General features: G+C 41.3%; 1 protein-coding gene across 1 annotated transcript in view; it reads right to left on the bottom strand.

Annotated features, from left to right (window-relative positions):
* LOC133552005 (protein-tyrosine sulfotransferase 1-like) overlaps window positions 1-9,333 on the bottom strand; it is a 25,034-nt gene extending 15,701 nt beyond the window's left edge. The window contains exons 1-2 of the mRNA XM_061899234.1: window positions 9,144-9,333; window positions 980-1,486 (exon numbers count right to left, since the gene is read on the bottom strand). Of these exons, the coding sequence (XP_061755218.1) occupies window positions 980-1,387 (408 nt within the window). The 5' untranslated portion in view covers window positions 1,388-1,486; window positions 9,144-9,333. The remainder of the gene's footprint in view (window positions 1-979; window positions 1,487-9,143) is intronic.
* Window positions 9,334-18,700: the final 9,367 nt, after the last annotated feature.

The following is an 18,700-nucleotide window of genomic DNA, read 5'->3' as shown; positions in this document are numbered from 1 at the left end:
TTTCAACACAATTTCCCAACTCATGTGGAAACGGGGTTTGTTGTGTGTGCGTGTGTGTGCAACAATCATTGGTACTTTTAACTTTTCAACACAATTTCCCAACTCATGTGGAAACGGGGTTTGTTGTGTGTGTGTGTGTGTGTGCGACAATCATTGGTACTTTTAACTTTTCAACACAATTTCCCAACTCATGTGGAAACGGGGTTTGTTGTGTGTGCGTGTGTGTGCGACAATCATTGGTACTTTTAACTTTTCAACACAATTTCCCAACTCATGTGCAAACGGGGTTTGTTGTGTGTGTGTGTGTGTGTGTGTGTGTGTGTGTGTGTGTGTGTGTGCGTGTGTGTGCGACAATCATTGGTACTTTTAACTTTTCAACACAATTTCCCAACTCATGTGGAAACGGGGTTTGTTGTGTGTGCGTGTGTGTGCGACAATCATTGGTACTTTTAACTTTTCAAAACAATTTCCCAACTCATGTGGAAACGGGGTTTGTTGTGTGTGTGCGTGTGTGTGCGACAATCATTGGTACTTTTAACTTTTCAAAACAATTTCCCAACTCATGTGGAAACGGGGTTTGTTGTGTGTGTGTGTGTGTGCGTGTGACAATCATTGGTACTTTTAACTTTTCAACACAATTTCCCAACTCATGTGGAAACGGGGTTTGTTGTGTGTGTGTGTGTGTGCGACAATCATTGGTACTTTTAACTTTTCAACACAATTTCCCAACTCATGTGGAAACGGGGTTTGTCGTGTGTGTGTGTGTGTGTGTGTGTGTGTGCGACAATCATTGGTACTTTTAACTTTTCAACACAATTTCCCAACTCATGTGGAAACGGGGTTTGTTGTGTGTGTGTGTGTGTGTGTGTGTGTGCGACAATCATTGGTACTTTTAACTTTTCAACACAATTTCCCAACTCATGTGGAAACGGGGTTTGTTGTGTGTGCGTGTGTGTGTGTGTGTGTGCGATGACGTCACCTCTAACAGGAAGGCGCGCACGGCCGAGTCCAGAACCTGGTCGGTGACGCCAGCCTCGTCCAGCCGGATGCGCTCCTTGACCGAGCGGCTCCAGGAGGCGCGCATGGTGAGGAGGCGCGGGATGACGCGGGTCTCCTCGCCGCAGCGCACGGCGTTGTGGGCGTCCAGCATGACCCGCATGAGGGTGGTGCCGCTGCGGGGGAAGCCGCCGATGAAGATGAGGGGCGTGTCCTCGGGGAGATGCTCCGTCAGCGAGGCGCTCTGATTCGCAGACGCCCGGTGGAGCTCCGCCCAGCGCAAGCGGTGGCTCTTGGGGGGGCAGTCGAGGCCGCTGAGGCCCAGGTAGAGCAAGGAGGCGGAGCAAAGCAGGACGCAGCCCAGCAGGACGTTGGACCTGCTCACTCGCATCTTTAAAAGGTCAAAGGGCACGCTCAGTTAATCCTGATGGAGAGCGCCTGGGGGGCACTCAGCCGGGCGTGTCGGCCGGGTCGAGTCCATCTCCTCCACCTGAAACGGCACAAACACGTCATGTGACCACCAGTGCGCTCTTTAAAAGCTCTTCAGAACCACCGCCTGAGCGCTCGTCGCCTTCCTCTGGGAATCGGACCGGATCAGAGTTCACAACACCCTCGCAAAAAAAGCGCCGCAGCCGCCAATTAAAACGTCTAAGTCAGGGGTGCCCACACTTTTTCTGCAGGCGAGCTACTTTTCAATTGACCAACTCGAGGGGATCTACCTCATTTATATATATCATTTATATTTATTTATTTATGAAAGAGACATTTTTGTAAACAAGTTAAATGTGTTTAATGATAATACAAGCATGTGTAACACATATAGATGTCTTTCTTTCACAAAGACAAGACTATAAGTTGGTGTATTACCTGATTCTGATGACTTGCATTGATTGGAATCAGACAGTAATGATGATAACGCCCACATTTTCAAATGGAGGAGAAAAAAAGTTGTCCTTTCTGTACAATACCACATGAAAGTGGTTGGTTTTTGGCATCTAATTCATCCAGCTTCCATACACTTTACAAGAAAAACATTGGCGGCAAATTCCGTAGCTTGCTTGATTGACATTCACGGCACCCGAGGGTCTTGTGAGATGACGCTGGCTGCTGCCAGTTCATTATTATGAAAAAATGACAGAGAGGAAGGCGAGAAACACTTTTTATTTCAACAGACTTTCGCGCCGTCCCTTCCGTCAAAACTCTAAAGGCCGACTGCACATTTCCTATCTTCACAATAAAAGCCCTGCTTCATGCTGCCTGCGCTAACAAAATAAGAGTCTCGGAAAGCTGGCGTGCACAAGTGATGTGCACGCCAGCTTTCTGAGGGATCGCTTGTGCACGCCAGTTTTCCCAGACTCTGTATTTAGTTAGCGCAGGCAGCATGAAGCAGGGCTTTTATTGTGAAGATAGGAAATGTGCAGTCGGCCTTTAGAGTTTTGACGGAAGGTACGGCGCGAGAGTCTGTTGAAATAAAAAGTGTTTCTGGCCTTCCTCTCGGTCATATTTTCATAATAATGATCTTGCAGCAGCCAGCGTCATCTCACAAGACCCTCCGGTACCGTGAATGTCATTTAAGGGACGTCTTGGTGAAGATTGATGATCACTCATTTTTAGGTCTATTTTTTTTAAAAGCCTGGCTGGAGATCGACTGACACACCCCCCGCGGTCGACTGGTAGCTCGCCATCGACGTAATGGGCACCCCTGCTCTCTGGTGTTTTCTCCTCTCATTGACAGTTTGAGCGCCTGCGAGCGGCTCCCGTTACTATCGACCCAACAGACACTTCCTCATTCCTGCGCCTTTAAGTGCTGACTGGCGTTTTCCTCAAGTTGGAGTCACTTCCTCCTTCCAACGGTCTTGTTTGGACTGTGACGCTCCATTAGCGCTGTCTCGTGGTTCTGGAACTGACTCAGAACCGTGGAGGGGGTCCAACATCTGGATGCCACGTTGGACTTGGAGCTCTTGCAGCTACTAAATGATGCACTTTACATATTTGCATATTCAAATAAGACAACACTTTACACTGCAGGAACATATCCCATTTTTTCCAATATCATTTTTTTTTCCAGCTGGCTCTTTGGGATTGTAAGTGAAGTGAATTGTGAATTATATTTGTAAAGCGCTTTACATAGTGAAACCCAATATCTAAGTTTCATTTAAACCAGTGTGGGTGACACTGGGAGCAGGTGGGTAAAGTGTCTTGCCCAAGGACACAGTGACTGGGATGGGGGAAGCCGGAATCAAACCTGGAACCCTCAAGTTGCTGGCACGGCCACTCTACCAACCGAGCCGTATCGCCCCTTTATCAGACTCCAGGTTAACGCGCACATGCCCCAATGTGACCCCTTCAAAATGTGAATTGAATTGAATTGAATTATATTTATATAGCGCTTTTCTCTAGTGACTCAAAGCGCTTTACATAGTGAAACCCAATATCTAAGTTACATTTAAACCAGTGTGGGTGGCACTGGGAGCAGGTGGGTAAAGTGTCTTGCCCAAGGACACGACGGCAGTGACTAGGATGGCGGAAGCGGGAATCGAACCTGCAACCCTCAAGTTGCTGGCACGGCCACTCTACCAACCGAGCTATACCGCCCCAATGTGGGTGTTTTTTTAAATGAAAACAAATTACAGTAATATTTAGGGATGCACCGAAATGAAAATTTGTGGGCGAAGCCGAATACAATTTAAACGGTTGGCCGAATACCGAATAATGAATGCAGTTTTTCACAATTTTTTTAATATTGCATAAATAGCCTAGAATAAATATTTAGACATGTTTTTCAAATAAAGTAATTTTTTTTATTGAATATTGACATTTTTTTAATATTCCAGTAGCCTTTGCTTTTCAAAAAAAGCACAAAGTTCCATCCATCATCCATCATCTTCCGCTTATCCGAGGTCGGGTCGCGGGGGCAACAGCCTAAGCAGGGAAACTCAGACTTGCCACTTCGTCTAGCTCTTCCCGGGGGATCCCGAGGCGTTCCCAGGCCAGCCGGGAGACATAGTCTTCCCAACGTGTCCTGGGTCTTCCCCGTGGCCTCCTACCGGTTGGACGTGCCCTAAACACCTCCCTAGGGAGGCGTTCGGGTGGCATCCTGACCAGATGCCCGAACCACCTCATCTGGCTCCTCTCGATGTGGAGGAGCAGCGGCTTTACTTTGAGTTCCTCCCGGATGGCAGAGCTTCTCACCCTATCTCTAAGGGAGAGACCCAAACTCATTTCGGCCGCTTGTACCCGTGATCTTATCCTTTCGGTCATGACCCAAAGCTCATGACCATAGGTGAGGATGGGAACGTAGATCGAACGGTAAATTGAGAGCTTTGCCTTCCGGCTCAGCTCCTTCTTCACCACAACGGATCGATACAACGTCCGCATTACTGAAGACGCCGCACCGATCCGCCTGTCGATCTCACGATCCACTCTTCCCCCACTCGTGAACAAGACTCCTAGGTACTTGAACTCCTCCACTTGGGGCAGGGTCTCCTCCCCAACCCGGAGATGGCACTCCACCCTTTATATAGAACTAGTGTCACTATAATGCAATACAAGTCAGATTTGGTGTCCAGTATTCAAAAATATTCAAATTTTCGCATCGGATGTGGCCCGCATCAGAAGGTAGTCCCAATCTGATCTTTTCAAATGTGACTGCAGTCTAAACAGCAACGGCGTTTACATCATCCTTTTTTTGCAATTCTCTTCTTCCGCCTCCCGCAGTTGTTTTTTTGCATCACCGCCCTACTTCCTCTACACAACAACCGCAGCACAAACAACTACTGACAAGTCCATCTCTTCTTGGGTAAGACCTGCTTGTTGTTTGGAAAAGAAAATCCATTTTCCTTGTTTTATGGTTTGATAGTTAAAAAAAAAAACAAAGAAAAAAAACATTATTTATCCGTTATATTAGGGATCGGCAACTTTTACCACCCGTTTCACAAAATAAAGAAAACAATGGGAGCCACAAAACTATTTAGAAATTTATAATAAAATAACACTACATACAGTGTTTGTTTTATCAACCAGGGGTCTCAGACTTGCACCTTAAAATGAAAATTTACTGTTAGTGCGGCCCGCGACTTTTATATGAATCCTGCTTGACAGCATCACATTTTTCCGGGAAAAACACCGGAATTTCAGAGTAACTATTCTCTCGAATGTCTGCCGATTTTCACCCAATCAACAATAATAAGGGAGTACAATGATGGCTCTACCTCTAGCGACCTCTACAACTTGAAAATCAGTTCTGTAGCCCAGTCACATGTTCCGATAAGGCTTCTGCAGACACACATAAGTGACTGCAATGAATACTTGTCCAAACGCCATACATGTCACACTGAGGGTGGCCGTTTAAACCACTTTAACACTCCTACTAATATGCGCCACACTGTGAGCCCACACCAAACAAGAATGACGAACACATTTCGGGGGAACGTCCGCACTGTAACACAACACAACAGAACAAATACCCAGAATCCCATGTATCCCTAACTCTTCCGGGCTACATTATACACCCCCCCCCCTCCGTGCGTCGGTTGAGGTGGGCGGGGTTTGGTGCTAGCAGGGATGTATAATGTCGCTTTGAATAGTTAGGGATGCATGGGATTCTGGGTATTTGTTCTGTTGTGTTTATGTTGTGTTACAGACTTGTTTGGTGTGGGTTCACAGTGTGGCGCATAGTAAGAGTGTTAAAGTTGTTTATATCACAACCCTCAATGTAACCTGTATGGTTGTTGATCAAATATTCTACATGTGACCGGCCGGCTGGCACGCATACAGAATGGTGACAAAAAGCGGGCGCGACGACAGTTGTTAAAGGACGTTAAAGGCATTGTCACCACTGCGTTCTCCCGAAATGTGTTTGTCATTCTTGTTTGGTGTGGGTTCACAGTGTGGCGCATATTAGTATGAGTGTTAAAGTTGTTTATATCACAACCCTAAGATGTAAACTGTATGGTTGTTCATCAAGTATGCCGTGCAGTCATTTACGTGTTTTAACAGAGGTCGCGTTCTACATGTGACCGGTCGGCATGGTGACAAAAAGCGGGCGCGACAACAGTTGTTAAAGGACGTTAAAGGCATTGTCACCACTGCGTTCTCCCGAAATGTGTTTGTCATTCTTGTTTGGTGTGGGTTCACAGTGTGGCACATATTAGTAAGAGTGTTAAAGTTGTTTATATCACAACCCTCTGTGTAACCTGTATGGTTGTTCATCAAGTATGCCGTGCAGTCATTTACGTGTTTTAACAGAGGTCGCGTTCTACATGTGACCGGTCGGCATGGTGACAAAAAGCGGGCGCAATGACATTTGTTAAAGGACGTTAAAGGCATTGTCACCACTGCGTTCTCTCGAAATGTGTTTGTCATTCTTGTTTGGTGTGGGTTCACAGTGTGGCGCATATTAGTAAGAGTGTTAAAGTTGTTTATATCACAACCCTCAGTGTAACCTGTATGGTTGTTGATCAAGTATGCCTTGCAGTCACTTACGTGTTTTAACAGAGGTCGCGTACTACATGTGACCGGCCGGCTGGCACGCATACAGAATGGTGACAAAAAGCGGGCGCGACGACAGTTGTTAAAGGACGTTAAAGGCATTGTCACCACTGCGTTCTCCCGAAATGTGTTTGTCATTCTTGTTTGGTGTGGGTTCACAGTGTGGCGCATATTAGTAAGAGTGTTAAAGCTGTTTATATCACAACCCTCAGCGGGTGCGACGACATTTGTTAAAGGACGTTAAAGGCATGGTCACCACTGCGTTCCTTCAGATCGGGTAATGATTATCCCGGGAGATTTCTAGGAAACCTCCCGGAAAAATCTGAGGGTCGGCAAGTAAACTTCTGAGCCACGTCAGTGATCAAAGAGCCGCGGGTTGCCGACCCCTCTGTTACATAAATTTATTGATGTGTTTGAAAATTAAATGTAGGAATTAAAACAAGTGGAAAACTATTATCTCTATTTCCCATACAAGGTTGGGACATAGTATGTCTGTTGTCAGTATCATAGTCTGAATGATCCACAGAAATACGGATATCGGCTAATGGATAACAATCCGTTTTCTATTGTTTTTTATCATCAAACCAAAAAACTGTAAAAATTGATTTTTATGTAAAATAATTTTTATATTCCAAATGAAAAACGGATGTCTGCAGCGGTCTGTGCCTTGTCAGCTTCATTTTATTTGTACTTTATGGAACCTTGTATGCAAGTGACGTCGACACCACATTGGTGCCTGTGTGTGTTTACATTGGAGTCCTGATAAAGATCACATTTACTTGCAGTGTAAACAGACAGATGGATCCACTATGGACTGGACTTTCATTATTATGTTAGATCCACTATGAACTGGACTCTCACTATTATGTTAGATCCACTATGGACTGGACTCTCACTATTATGTTAGATCCACTATGGACTGGACTCCCACTATTATGTTAGATCCACTATGGACTGGACTCTCACTATTATGTTAGATCCACTATGGACTGGACTCTTACTATTATGTGAGATCCACTATGGACTGGACTCTTACTATTATGTTGGATCCACTATGGACTGGACTCTCACAATATTATGTTAGATCCACTATGGACTGGACTCTCACTATTATGTTGGATCCACTATGGACTGGACTCTCATTATTATGTTAGATCCACTATGGACTGGACTCCCACTATTATGTTAGATCCACTATGGACTGGACTCTCACACTATTATGTTAGATCCACTATGGACTGGACTCTCACTATTATGTTAGATCCACTATGGACTGGACTCTCACAATATTATGTTAGATCCACTATGGACTGGACTCTTACTATTATGTTAGATCCACTATGGACTGGACTCTTACTATTATGTGAGATCCACTATGGACTGGACTCTTACTATTATGTTGGATCCACTATGGACTGGACTCTCACTATTATGTTGGATCCACTATGGACTGGACTCTCACTATTATGTTGGATCCACTATGGACTGGACTCTCACAATATTATGTTAAATCCACTATGGACTGGACTCTCACTATTATGTTAGATCCACTATGGACTGGACTCTCACTATTATGTTAGATCCACTATGGACTGGACTCTCACTATTATGTTAGATCCACTATGGACTGGACTCTCACTATTATGTTAGATCCACTATGGACTGGACTCTCACAATATTATGTTAAATCCACTATGGACTGGACTCTCACTATTATGTTAGATCCACTATGGACTGGACTCCCACTATTATGTTAGATCCACTATGGACTGGACTCTCACTATTATGTTAGATCCACTATGGACTGGACTCTCACTATTATTTTAGATCCACTATGGACTGGACTCTCACTATTATTTTAGATCCACTATGGACTGGACTCTCACTATTATTTTAGATCCACTTTGGACTGGACTCGCACTATTATTTTAGATCCACTATGGACTCGACTTCCACTATTATGTTAGATCCACTATGGACTAGACTCTCACTATTATTTTAGATCCACTACGGACTTGACTCTCACTATTATGTTAGATCCACTATGGACTGGACTCTCACAATATTATGTTAGATCCACTATGGACTGGACTCCCACTATTATGTTAGATCCACTATGGACTGGACTCTCACTATTATGTTAGACCCACTCGACGTCCATTGACCAGTCTTACTAGAGAGCCACACAATCAGATGCAGTGTAACCAGGGTCTAAGTAGCGGTAAAAAAAAACCTCCTATCCGTGTCACCTGAGGACAAGAACACCTCAGATTCGGCGTGTAGTGTAAACAAAGCATTAACACCTCATTAGCATATTCATGAGACAACTTGGAAGGTTCAACGGCACCGCTGCACCTTAGGTCACGTGACCAATGGAAGCGCGTGCACGTCCCCCCGCTGAGGTGAACGGCGTTTACGGACACGCGCGCGCCCCCGCGTACACACACACACACACACCGTTATCAACAAGTCCGCCGTGCCCGCGCTCGGTACACGAAGCTCCCCGTGAAGGCCCGGCGGCATCTGGCGGGAATGTGGCGTCGGCATCTGGCGGGGATGTGGCGTCGGCATCGAGCCGCCAGGTGAACCACACGACGGCCGCTCGCTAGCTAGCCGCGGACGAGCGTCGCGGAACCGCGGAAATGGACTCGACTCACCTCTCTGCTGCCAAAACGTGGCGGGGGGAGGAAGCTCTCAGCTCCGTCGCCGCGGCGTGTCTACCAGCGGAAATGTCTGCGCCATTGAGTCACCGAGGAAGGCAGGAAAGAGCCGCGGGTTCGAGTGGAACTTTTAACATCCAGCCGGGCTCAGGTCCAGTCACACTATGGAGGACGGAAAAAAAAAAAAAAAAAACACACCAGAAAAGAGCAACGCAGCCCCAGTGGGGAGAGCTAAGCCCTGATTGGTCGAGCACATCTGTATGCGGCGTTTCTATTGGTCGAGCCCTTTAAGTGTAATTACGTCAAAGTAGGGTTGTTTTTTTTACCAATTCCTCGTTGGCGACGATAATTATTTTTTTTTTTTTTTACCTCATCCATACTTGCCAACCCTCCCGAAATTCAGTGCCTCTCCCTTTACCGTATTTCTTTGAATTGCCGTCGAGGCGCTAATTAATTTAAAACCTCTTCTCACTCCTGCGCTTACCAAAGGCATGCGGTAAAGGTAAGCATGCGCTAATTGTTTTAAAACCTCTTCTCACTCCGGCACTTACCAAAGGCATGCGGTAAAGGTAAGCATGCGCTAATTGTTTTAAAACCTCTTCTCACTCCGGCACTTACCAAAGGCATACGGTAAAGGTAAGCATGCGCTAATTGTTTTAAAACCTCTTCTCACTCCTGCGCTTACCAAAGGCATGCGGTAAAGGTAAGCATGCGCTAATTGTTTTAAAACCTCTTCTCACTCCGGCACTTACCAAAGGCATGCAGTAAAAATTTGAGTGTGATGTAAGGATACCATCACGAAAAGCACATTTAATAAAAAAACAAAACGTTATTATGGTCTTACCTTTACTTATAAAATGTTCTCCCGAAATTCAGGCGGAGCTGGAGGGGGCGTGGCCTGAGTGACGTGTTGACAGCCTGTTTTCACGTTCGCTTTACCACAATATAAACAGCGTGTCTGCCCAATGATGTTATAACTGGAGAATATCGTGTTGGACCCGCTTGACATCCATTGTTTTCGGTCCCCTGGGGGGGGCGGTCCTCTCCAAGGTTTCTCATAGTCATCATTGTCACTGTCACCGACGTCCCACTGGGTGTGAGTTTTCCTTGCCCTTATGTGGACTCTACCGAGGATGTCGTAGTGGTTTGTGCAGCCCTTTGAGACACTAGTGATTTAGGGCTACCGGTATATAAATAAATAAATAAATGGGTTGTACTTGTATAGTGCTTTTTTTACCTTCAAGGTACTCAAAGCGCTTTGACACTACTTCCACATTTACACATTCACACACACATTCACACACTGATGGAGGGAGCTGCCATGCAAGGCGCTAACCAGCACCCATCAGGAGCAAGGGTGAAGTGTCTTGCTCAGGACACAACGGACGTGACGAGGTTGGAATAAACATTGATTGTTAGATTGATTGATAGAATGATCGAGGAAGAGTTCTTGGTTTCTTATGCGGTAACAACACACAACAACAGCAGTCACGTTTTCGTTTACCGTAAAGCACTTCGTCTGCCGTAAACAGCAATGTTGTGACACTCTCAAACAGGATAATACTGCCATCTACTGTACATGCATATGTGAGAATAACATCTATGGCAGGGGTCACCAACCTTTTTTAAGAAATGTGCCCCCTGTGAGCATTTTTCAAATTCAAGTACCCCCTAGTCAGAGCAAAGCATTTTTGGTTGAAAAAAAAAAAAAAGATAAAGGAAGTAAAATACAGTTTCTGATTTATCCATCCTTCCATCCATTTTCTACCGCTTATTCCCTTTCGGGGTTGCGGGGGGCGCTGGCGCCTATCTCAGCTACAATCGGGCGGAAGGCAGGGTACACCCTGGACAAGTCGCCACCTCATCGCAGGGCCAGTTTCTGATTTATTCAATTGTAAAACAGTGCAAAATATTGCTCATTTGTAGTGGTCTTTCTTGAACTATTTGGAAAAAAAGATATAAAAATAACTAAAAACTTGTTGAAAAATAAGGAAGTGATTCAATTATAAATAAAGATTTCTAGACATATTGCAATGAGGTGGCGACTTGTTCAGGGTGTACCCCGCCTTCTGCCCGATTGTAGCTAAGATAGGCACCAGTGACCCCAAAGGGAATAAGCGGTAGAAAATGGATGGTATATATACTCCTCCCCTCTTAACCACGCCCCCCACCTCCCGAAATCGGAGGTCTCAAGGTTGGCAAGTATTGTTATAACTGTCGAATGATCGAGGGCGAGTTCTTGATTTCTTATGTGGGTTTATTGTTAGGCAGTTTCATTACGTCCTCCCAGCGCGGTAACAACACACAACAACAGCAGTCACGTTTTTGTCTACCGTACAGCAGTTTGTCTGCCGTAAACAGCAATGTCGTGACACTCTTGAACAGGACTATACTGCCACCTACTGTACATGCATATATGGCAATAACATCTACGGCAGTGGTCACCAACCTTTTTTAAGAAATGTGCCCCCTGTGAGCATTTTTTTAATTCAAGTACCCCCTAGTCAGAGCAAAGCATTTTTGGTTGAAAAAAAAAAAAAGATAAAGGAAGTAAAATACAGCACTATGTCCTCAGTTTCTGATTTATTAAATTGTATAACAGTGCAAAATATTGCTCATTTGTAGTGGTCTTTCTTGAACTATTTGGAAAAAAAAGATATAAAAATAACTAAAAACTTGTTGAAAAATAAAGAAGTGATTCAATTATAAATAAAGATTTCTTCACATACTGCGATGAGATGGCGACTTTTTCAGGGTGTAACCCGCCTGATTGTAGCTGAGATAGGCACCAGCGACCCCAAAGGGAATAAGCGGTAGGAAATGGATGGTATATATACTCCTCCCCTCTTAACCACACCCCTGACCACGCCCCCCAGCTCCCAAAATCGGAGGTCTCAAGGTTGGCAAGTATAGTTACAACTGTAGAATGATCGAGGACGAGTTCTTGGTTCCTTATGTGGGTTTATTGTTAGGCCGTTTCATTAACGTCCTCCCAGCGCGGTAACAACACACAACAACAGCAGTCACATTTTCGTCTACCGTAAAGCAGTTCGTCTGCCGTAAACAGCAATGTCGTGACACTCTTGAACAGGACAATACTGCCATCTACTGTACATGCATATGTGACAATAACATCTACGGCAGGGGTCGCCAACCTTTTTTCAGAGATGTGCCCCCTCTGAACATTTTTTTAATTCAAGTACCCCCTAATCAGAGCAAAGCATTTTTGGTTGAAAAAAAAACAAAACATAAAGGAAGTAAAATACAGCACTATGTCATCAGTTTCTGATTTATCCATCCTTCCATCCATTTTCTACCGCTTATTCCCTTTCGGGGTTGCGGGGGGCGCTGGTGCCTATCTCAGCTACAATCGGGCGGAAGGCAGGGTACACCCTGGACAAGTCGCCACCTCATCGCAGGGCCAGTTTCTGATTTATTAAATTGTTAAATTGTAAAACAGTGCAAAAATATTGCTCATTTGTAGTGGTCTTTCTTGAACTATTTGGAAAAAAAGATATAAAAATAACTAAAAACTTGTTGAAAAATAAGGAAGTGATTCAATTATAAATAAAGATTTCTACACATACTGCAATGAGGTGGCGACTTGTTCAGGGTGTACCCCGCCTTCCGCCCGATTGTAGCTGAGATAGGCACCAGCGACCCCGAAGGGAATAAGCGGTAGAAAATGGATGGTATATATACTCCTCCCCTCTTAACCACACCCCTGACCACGCCCCCCACCTCCCGAAATCGGAGGTCTCAAGGTTGGCAAGTATAGTTACAACTGTAGAATGATCGAGGACGAGTTCTTGGTTTCTTATGTGGGTTTATTGTTAGGCAGTCTCATTAATATCTTCCTAGCGCGGTAACAACACACAACAACAGCAGTCAAGTTTTCGTCTACCGTAAAGCAGTTTGTCTGCCGTAAACAGCAATGTCGTGACACTCTTAAACAGGACAATACTGCCACCTGCTGTACACGCATATGTGACAATAACATCTACGGCAGTGGTTCTCAACCTTTTTGAAACCAAGAGCTACTTCTTGGGTGCTGATTAGGGCTACCAGTTTGATACACACTTAAATAAATTGCCAGAATTAACCAATTTGCTCAATTAACCTTTAACTCTGTTATTATTAATAATTAATGATGGAAACACTCATCTTAATGATTTCTCACAGTAAAAAATATATTTTCGATGTCATGTTTTGAATAGGTTCAAATCCAATCTGCACTTTTCTAGCTGTAAATAAACTCCTCCCCTCTTAGCCACGCCCCCACCTCCCAAAATCGGAGGTGTCAAGGTTGGCAAGTATGACCTCATGCAGCATGTTGACTAAAAGCCCCCACGGGAGTCCAGACCTCCCTAAATCCCAGCTTTGATGCGAAAACAGACGCGTTTTAATCAAAAAGGAGGCATGTGCCGCGCTAAATAATGCACGTCAATAAATAATAGATGATTGATTTCACCGTCAGATGCTCACACCGGAAAGTGCTGGAAATAATGGGGATCGATAAGGAGTGCGTCGTTTTTATGACGCACTTGATGGCTTGTTGTTTGATTTGTGTGTGTGTGTGTGTGTGTGTGTGTGTGTGTGTGTGTGTGTGTGTGTGTGTGTGAGGTGCAAACACATTAGTTGGGACTGAGTGCACTTGTTCCCTGCTACTACATTCTCTCAACACTTTTTTTTTTTTTTTGTTCCAGCGACCCTCTCATCGGTCCATGGCAGGGGTGTCCAAACTTTATCCACTGAGGGCCACACACTGAAAAATCAAGGCAAGTGGGGCCCATTTTTATATTTTTTTATTTTAAATAACAATACAGTATATGTATAAAAAATATACATTTCGGTGTCCACTCAGGTTTGATCCCAGGGACCCCAAAGGGTTTGGGTCAAAAAAATGTTAAAAATATGTCATTTTTCAGTATTATTATTCAAGTTTTAAATCTCTAGATCAGGGGTCGCCCGCTGGCCTGTTCTAAAAAATAGCTCAAATAGAAGCACTTACCAGTGAGCTGCCTACATTTAAAAAAAAAAAATTATTTACTAGCAAGCTGGTCTTGCTTTGCTCAACATTTTTAATTCTAAGAGAGACAAAACTCAAATAGAATTTGAAAATCCAAGAAAATATTTTAAAGACTTGGTCTTCACTTGTTTAAAAAAATTCATTTATTTTTTTTACTTTGCTTCTTATAACTTTTAGAAAGAAAATTTTAGAGAAAAAATACAACCTTAAAAATGATTTTAGGATTTTTAAACACACCTTTTTTACTTTTTAAATTCCTTCCTCTTCTTTCCTGACAATTTAAATCAATTTTCAAGTAAATTCATTTTTTTTTATTGTAAAGAATAATACATTTTAGCTTCTGTTTTTTCAAAGAAGAATTTAAATCAATGTTCAAGTATTTTTTATTTATTTATTGTAAATAATAATAAATACAATTTAATTTAATTCTTTATTTTAGGTTCTGTTTTTTCAAAGAAGAATATTAGTGAAATATTTCTTCAAACTTATTATGAATAAAATAAAAAATATATATATTTTTGCAAATTTAAAAAAATCTGTAGGATTAAAATTTAAATCTTATTTCAAAGTCTTTTGAAGTTCTTTTAAAGTTTTTGTTCTGGAAAATCTAGAAGAAATAATGATTTGTCTTTGTTAGAAATATATTTGTTATATATTCTAGCAAAGTGCAAATTGGATTTTAACCTATTTAAAACATGTCATCAAAATTCTAAAAAAATAATCTTAAAAACAGGAAAAATTACTAATGATGTTCCATAAATTCTTTTTTTAATTTTTTCCATAAGATTCCAATTAGCTAGTTTTTCTCTTCTTTTTTTCGGTAGAATTTTGAATTTTTCAGAGTCGAAATTGAAGATAAACTATGTTTGAAAATTAAATTTTCATTTTTTTCCCCGTTAAATTAATTTTTTTCCATAATTTTTCTCTGCAAAAAAACTTCTGTAGAAAGAAATAAAATGTATGACGGACAGAAATACCCTTTTTTTTTTGACATTTATCTGTTTCTATATATATTTATTATGAGAAATCATTAAGATGATCTGTGTTTCCACAAAGACAAATATAATTAATTATTAACAATAACATACAGTTAAAGGTAAATTGAGCAAATTTTTTCTGGCAATTTATTTAAGTGTGTATCAAACTGGTAGCCCTTGGCATTAATCAGTACCCAAGAATTAGCTCTTGGTTTCAAAAAGGGGCTAGATGTTATTGTCACATATGCATGTACAGTAGATGGCAGTATAGTCCTGTTTAAGAGTGTCACAATATTGCTGTTTACGGCAGACAAACTGCATTACGGTAGACGAAAATGTGACTGCTGTTGTTGTGTGTTGTTACCACGCTGGGAGGATGTTAATGAAACTGCCTAACAATAAACCCACATAAGAAACCAAGAACTGACCTCTGATCTAGATCAACATTAGGTCTATCCGTCAATTTAATGAGTCTAAAGATTTAAGTTGTATGCTCTTTTTGTCACAAAAAAAAACGTTTTTTTTATGGAAAAATCACTAAATATGCAATATTTTCACTCAATAATTTCTTTAAGTGGAATATTAGAGATTATATAATAATTGGAGCATTAAAAATATCAATAACTCATAACACCATTGATTTTAATTATTTTTTTAGCAATGACATTAAAAAAACAAATCACACTAAAATTATTGGGGATCCAAAAGGGTCCTACTCATTAAAGTGTTAAAAAATAAATTATACATTTTTTTACTGTTTACTTTTAACACAATAATCTCGAGATCAACTTCAGATCCATCTGTCTATTATAAGTTTTATTGTTGTTTATGTTTGTTCATATTAGGCCCTTCTTTAAAAAAAAAACAGCTCAGTTTTTTATTTGGCAAACACAAAATATGCAACATTTTCCCCCCAAAAAATATTTCTCATGACGTAATTTTAGCCTCAAATAGGTCAATAATTCATAATGACAATGATTTTGATTCATTATTATGTTTTAAAGAAAGAAACAGCCTGCATGGCAGCTTCGTGTTATTAGAGTCAACATTGCAACATTTTCTTGTTACATTTCACCTGTTTGCTCTTTTTACGTCTTAAAAATGTTTCAATCGTATTTTTAAAATGTGCTGTGGGGCCGTTAAAAAATGGCCCCCGGGCCGCACTTTGGACCCCCCTAGTCTATGGAATGGTGGTAAGTACACCTCTGCATCGCATTGTATCCTTTTTATAACGAGAGAAAACAGCACACCGTTTAGTCCTCATCTCTCATGGTAGTCACAGTTAAAGTGAGCACTATAAGTAAACGTTTACATATTTTAGTACAGCAAAAAAAAAAAAATGGTTGTAAGTACACCTCTGCATCGCATTGTATCCTTTTTAAAACGAAAAGAAAACAGCACACCCGTTTCACCTAATCTCTCATGGTAGTCACAGAGGTGAGCATTATACATACGCTTTTACATATTTTATTACGGGAAAAAAAATGGTTGTAAGTACACTTCTGCATCGCATTGTATCCTTTTTAAAACTGAAACAAAACAACACACCCATTTTTCCTCGTCTCTCATGGTAGTCACAGTGAAGGTGAGCACTATAAGTACACTTTTACATATTTTAGTATGGGAAAAAAATGGTTGTAAGTACACCTCTGCATTGTATCGTATCCTTTTTAAAACGGAAACAAAACAGCACACCGGTTTCACTTATTCTCTCATGGTAGTCACAGTGAAGGTAAATGGTAAAAGGGTTATACTAGTATAGCGCTTTTCTACCTTCAAGGTACTTAAAGCGCTTTGACACTATTTCCACAGGTGAGCACTTTACATATTTTAGTACAGCAAAAAAAAAATTGTTGTAAGTACACCTCTGCATCGCATTGTATCCTTTTTAAAAGGAAAGCAAACAGCACACCGTTTTTTTTCTTCATCTCTCATGGTAGTCACAGTGGAGGTGAGCACTTTACATACGCTTTTACATATTTTATTACAGAAAAAAAAAATGGGTGTAAGTACACCTCTGCATCGCATTGTATCCTTTTTAAAACGAAAGAAAACAGCACACCGGTTTGTCCTCATCTCTCATGGTAGTCACGGTGAAAGTGAGCACTATAAGTAAACGTTTACATATTTTAGTACAGCAAAAAAAATGGTTATAAGTACACCTCTGCATCGCATTGTATCCTTTTTAAAACAAAAACAAAACAGCATACCGTTTTTTCCTCGTCTCTCATTGTAGTCACAGTTAAGGTGAGCACTTTACATACGCTTTTACATATTTTAGTATGGAAAAATATTTTTGTTGTAAGTACACCTCTGCATCGCATTGTATCCTTTTTAAAACAGAAACAAAACAGCACACTGTTTTTTCTTCATCTCTCATGGTAGTCACAGAGGAGGTGAGCACTTTACATACGCTTTTACATATTTTATTACGGCAAAAAAAATAGTTGTAAGTACACTTCTGCATCGCATTGTATCCTTTTTAAAACAAAAAGAAAACTGCACACCCGTTTTTCCTCATCTCTCATGGTAGTCACAGTGAAGGTGAGCACTATATATAGCGTTTTACATATTTTAGTACGGCAAAAAAAATGGTTGTAAGTACACCTCTGCATCGCATTGTATCCTTTTTAAAACTGAAACAAAACAGCACACTGTTTTTCCTCGTCTCTCATTGTAGTCACAGTTAAGGTGAGCACTTTACATACGCTTTTACATATTTTAGTACGGCAAAAAAAAAAAAGGTTGTAAGTTCACCTCTGTATCGCATTGTATCCTTTTTAAAACAAAAAGAAAACTGCACACTGGTTTTTCCTCATCTCTCATTGTAGTCACAGTTAAGGTGAGCACTTTACATACGCTTTTACATATTTTAGTATGGAAAAATGTTTTTGTTGTAAGTACACCTCTGCATCGCATCGTGTCACTTTTAAAACAAAAATAAAACAGCACTTTTTTTCCTCGTCTCTCATTGTAGTCACAGTTAAAGTGAGCACTATATATACCGTTTTACATATTTTAGTACGGCAAAAAAAATAGTTGTAAGTACACTTCTGCATCGCATTGTATCCCTATTAAAACGAAAGAAAACAGCACACCGGTTTGTCCTCATCTCTCATGGTAGTCACGGTGAAAGTGAGCACTATAAGTAAACGTTTACATATTTTAGTACAGCAAAAAAAAAAATGGTTGTAAGTACACCTCTGCATTGCATTGTATCCTTTTTAAAACAAAAACAAAACAGCATACCGTTTTTTTCCTCATCTCTCATTGTAGTCACAGTTAAGGTGAGCACTTTACATACGCTTTTACATATTTTAGTATGGAAATTTTTTTTTGTTGTAAGTACACTTCTGCATCGCATTGTATCCTTTTTAAAACAGAAACAAAACAGCACACTGGTTTTTCTTCATCTCTCATGGTAGTCACAGAGGAGGTGAGCACTTTACATACGCTTTTACATATTTTATTACTGCAAAAAAAATAGTTGTAAGTACACCTCTGCATCGCATTGTATCCTTTTTAAAACGAAAGAAAACAGCACACCC

This window comes from Nerophis ophidion, linkage group LG04 (genome assembly GCF_033978795.1).
Source record: "Nerophis ophidion isolate RoL-2023_Sa linkage group LG04, RoL_Noph_v1.0, whole genome shotgun sequence".
Classification (NCBI taxonomy): domain Eukaryota; kingdom Metazoa; phylum Chordata; class Actinopteri; order Syngnathiformes; family Syngnathidae; genus Nerophis; species Nerophis ophidion.
Note: the sequence above shows the minus strand (reverse complement) of the source record. Positions and strands in the feature narration are given on the sequence as shown.